The sequence below is a fragment of the Aptenodytes forsteri genome, unplaced genomic scaffold (assembly GCF_000699145.1).
Source record: "Aptenodytes forsteri isolate BGI_AS27 unplaced genomic scaffold, ASM69914v1 Scaffold231, whole genome shotgun sequence".
Taxonomy (NCBI): domain Eukaryota; kingdom Metazoa; phylum Chordata; class Aves; order Sphenisciformes; family Spheniscidae; genus Aptenodytes; species Aptenodytes forsteri.
In genome coordinates this window covers 2,726,718-2,730,465 of record NW_008796046.1, presented here as the reverse complement: position 1 = coordinate 2,730,465, position 3,748 = coordinate 2,726,718, and the positions used below count along the sequence as shown (strand labels likewise).

Below are 3,748 nucleotides of genomic sequence, written 5' to 3'. Positions count from 1 at the left end.
GCCAAATCAAACCCCCCCCTGCCACAACTTGAGGCCATTATTTTTTAATTAAAAGAAAAAAAAATTTCCAGGTACACAAGTGATTATGCATCCTGCCAAGGAGAAAATCATTGTATCTTCCAGAATCTGTATATGTATATGTATAAACATCCTGCATCTGCTTTTAGCAATAAATGGGGTGGATGTTCCCATCTGACCCCTAAGAGATGGGGGCTCATACCGCTCTTCACACTGTCATTCCAATTTCCATCTGCAATCGTTTTTTGTTTTTTTCTTTTCCTTGACGCTTCCATGTTGACAGCCTCAGATAGGTAACGCGTGCGGCTTTTTGTCCCCTTGTGATACTTGTAGTTGTCACCAATTGTGGAGTTGAATGTCGGCGGGGAGATGTACACGACAACGTTGAGCACCTTAAAGAAACACCCCGGCTCCAAGCTGGCAGAGATGTTCACCGGCCAGCCCAAACTCAGGACTGACTCCGAAGGGAGGTTCTTCATCGACAGGCCAGGCACCTATTTCAAATACATCTTGGAGTACCTGCGCAGTAACCAAGTGCCCACCCAGTGCATCCAGGATGTCTACAAGGAGGCGTTGTTCTACGACATCGAACCTCTAATCAAGCAACTAGAGGACTCCCCGCAGATCTTCGGGGAGCTCATGGCGAGGAAGCAGTTTCTGGCTCGTGTGCCCAACTACAGCGAGAACATCGAACTGATGATCCGCATCGCGAGGGCGGAAGCGGTCGCATCCCGCCGGTCCAGCGTCATCGTGTGCGTGGTCAGAACCGAGGAGGACGCAGCCAGATGTCAGGATGCCTTGAACAGCTTGGACATGGATAAAAAATCCGTGGTGAAGTTTGGCCCCTGGAAGGCAGCGCCAAGTATTTCTGATCTGCTGGACTGCATTCAAATGGATGTTGAAGCCAAAGGGTACAAAATATCCTTTCAGCCCCACGTTGCTGAAAAAGGTTTTCGCTTCAAATCGCATGACTTCTTCTACAAGTTCCTGTTCACCTGGTGGTAGCAAAGTGCCACCATCGATGAGGAATGGAAGAAAGCACTTATTAAAACAAATTAACTTGGGCTGCGGAGACTAAGCCACGGACTACTGGAGGGACAGGAAGAAATGCATGGGGCAACGAAAGGATCTCCTCTGGTCGTTTGCCAAATTAAAGAGCACTTAAGAGCTACTGTTTTGTTGGGCTTTAGGGGATAACGCTACGATTTAAAAGGTATCAGGAAAAGGAGGAATTTTACTCTTTCAGTGTTGCTATTAGATAAGTTCAGAGAGCCAGATCTGAGGGTCGAGCCAACCTCACCCTGCCTAAGAGAGATGAATAATCCCAAGTAGGTCTCGTGGACATGTGGAGCTGGTCTCTCAGAGAAACGGGAATGGGTCACATACGTGCAATTCCTGATGGAAATACTGACATTAACACATGCTCAAATTAAATTTGGATCCCTAACAAGGAGGCAAAAGCTCTTTTTCTCACTGTTTTCCATACCAGAACCGAGGTTAAAAAGAAGGATTTCAGTGTCCCCCACTCTCCTCTTGTTCCTCCAGTAGACAGCCTACTGTCTAGCCAATGTATTTATTGCCGTTATTTATTATTTATTCTGAAGGAAGGACAGAGAACCTCAGCTATGGTCCAGGACCAACAAAAGGTAAAAACATCATCGCTGATCTGAGGAGTTTATAATCTAAGGACACACACTCCTCTCTCAGGCCATGCTATTTTAATCTTTTTCTCATGTCATTCATTATTATTACCATTTCTAAATACATAAACTTCTGGAAGAATAGGGAAAACCCACCATGATTTGATGGGAAGGAAGCGCTACTGAAGTGACAGTCTGGGACCTCAGTGCAAATTCTCCTTTACAGACCACGCGTTGGGTCCTACATTGTGTTTTAAAAATCTTAGTATTCAAAAGTTTATTTTTATACTGGAGATGGCTGTTAGCTTGGTTTTAATCTCTCTGAAAATCATGATGGCTAATTTGATTATGATCATATTTCCTTTATTTCTCAGAACATGGATTTCTTCCAGTTAAGGACAATAATCTCTGGGATGTTAAATAAATAACTTTTAAAAGCTCTTTGAATGATACAGAAGTGCTTTATTTACTGACATCTTCCCCCGCCCAAATCCCCAAATTCTAGAGACCTGAAGTTTTATCTTTATGCTAATGGATTTGAATAATTCCTAATTAAGCTTGGTTTCGGATGTGCTCATCCTAGCACAGATTTCCCCCCAGTGAAAGTCGGGAGTCACGCCACCGACCTCAGGGCAGTTCCGCTGTAGGTGTGAGGGGACTCTTTGAGACCTCTTGCATTTATAACCTTGGTAAGAACTGATACAATCAGTGTCTGAGAAGGCAAAAAGGTTTAGAAAAGAGGGTCTATGATCATATCTATGATCATAACCAAGGGGTTGGTGGTGCTTAGCCTAGAAGAAGAGAGACCGAGGAGGCCTTCAAACAGAAAGAAGGCTGCTTTAAGGAGGAGATCAGTTACTCTTTATATGTACTAAGGGTGGAAGAAGGGGTAACTGGCTTAAGTCACAACAAAGGAGATTGAAATTAGATATTAGGAAAAAAAAATCTGATTATAGGGTAATTAAAGCCTCAATCCAACCAACCTCCTAAGACTACAGAACTGCTGTCATGAGAAACTTTAATAGTTTTATCAAGGATGGTCTTCTAGAACAGCCCAGGCTGAAAGAGACCTCGAAGGATCATCTGGTCCAACCTGTGGTGGGAAAGGGAGCCTGGATGAGATTATCGAGCACCCCATCCCGTCCCATCTTGAAAACCCTCAGCGATGTGGACTCCACCGCGTCCCTGGGGAGGTTGTTCCAGTGAATGATGGTTCCGACTGTAAAAAATTTCTTTCTCATATTGAGAAGAAACCCCTTCTGGTGCATCTTGTACCCATTGTCCCTTGTCTTCTCCACATGGCTCCTTGTGAAGAGAGATCCACCATCCTCTTTGTGGACGCCCTTTAAGTACAGGGAACTGCTGAGGTCCCCCCGGGGAGAAGAGACCCAACTCCTTCAATCTTTCCTCGCAGGGCAGGTTCTCCAGACCTCTGATCACCTCCCTGGCCCTCCTTTGGACCCTTCAGTCCCTTCCCAAATTGCCTTGTCCCTAAAATGCGACCAAACTGCGGCCACCCCTGGCTACCTCTAGCCACGCAGCATCACGGACGTGACTGCTGCCCGTGTCTCCTGTCATCTAACTCGACGCGGGTCTGTCAAGGGGCTCCTCGGTGCCGGGGCCTCCTTCCCCTCTCCTCAAAGGAGACACGTTTGAAGGTCGTGCTAGGCTTTCATGTGGGTCTAACACAAGTTTGCTTGGAGACATCAAGCCATGTTATTTATATTTTGGTCTTTATATGGTCTGACATCAAATACTAGCGAAACTGGTGGGTATTTTGGGGAAAACTGCGCGGGGCTGGCGGGGCTGGCCCCCCGGAGGGGTTTGGCTGCGGGGCAGGCCCCCCGCGAGGGGGCGTGGCGGCGGGGGGCCGCCCCCTGCCGCCATGTCAGGCCCGCGTTCCCGTGGCAACGGGAGACCGCCCCCTCCGGGGCCCGGCCGCCTGACCATAGAGCACGGCCTACCAGCTGGGAAGAGAGGACGCTCCTTCCGCCGCCTCCCTGCGGGCGACTCTGTGGTTTCTCTTCCGGGTTGCGCATTACGGCGGCCGCGGGGGGGCAGGCGGCGGCATGGCGGGGCGCCCGGAAAGG

At 48.2% G+C, this 3,748-nt stretch overlaps 1 protein-coding gene across 2 annotated transcripts in view; it reads left to right on the top strand.

The window, feature by feature from the left end:
• KCTD14 (potassium channel tetramerization domain containing 14) overlaps positions 1–1,192 on the top strand; it is a 4,250-nt gene extending 3,058 nt beyond the window's left edge. The window contains exon 2 of one of the 2 annotated variants that reach the window (XM_009286134.1): positions 352–1,192. In XM_009286134.1, coding sequence (XP_009284409.1) covers positions 352–1,023 — 672 coding nt within the window. In that variant the 3' untranslated portion in view covers positions 1,024–1,192. The remainder of the gene's footprint in view (positions 1–351) is intronic. The other variant, XM_019473891.1, reaches the window with a different exon arrangement.
• The last annotated feature ends 2,556 nt before the right edge of the window (positions 1,193–3,748 follow it).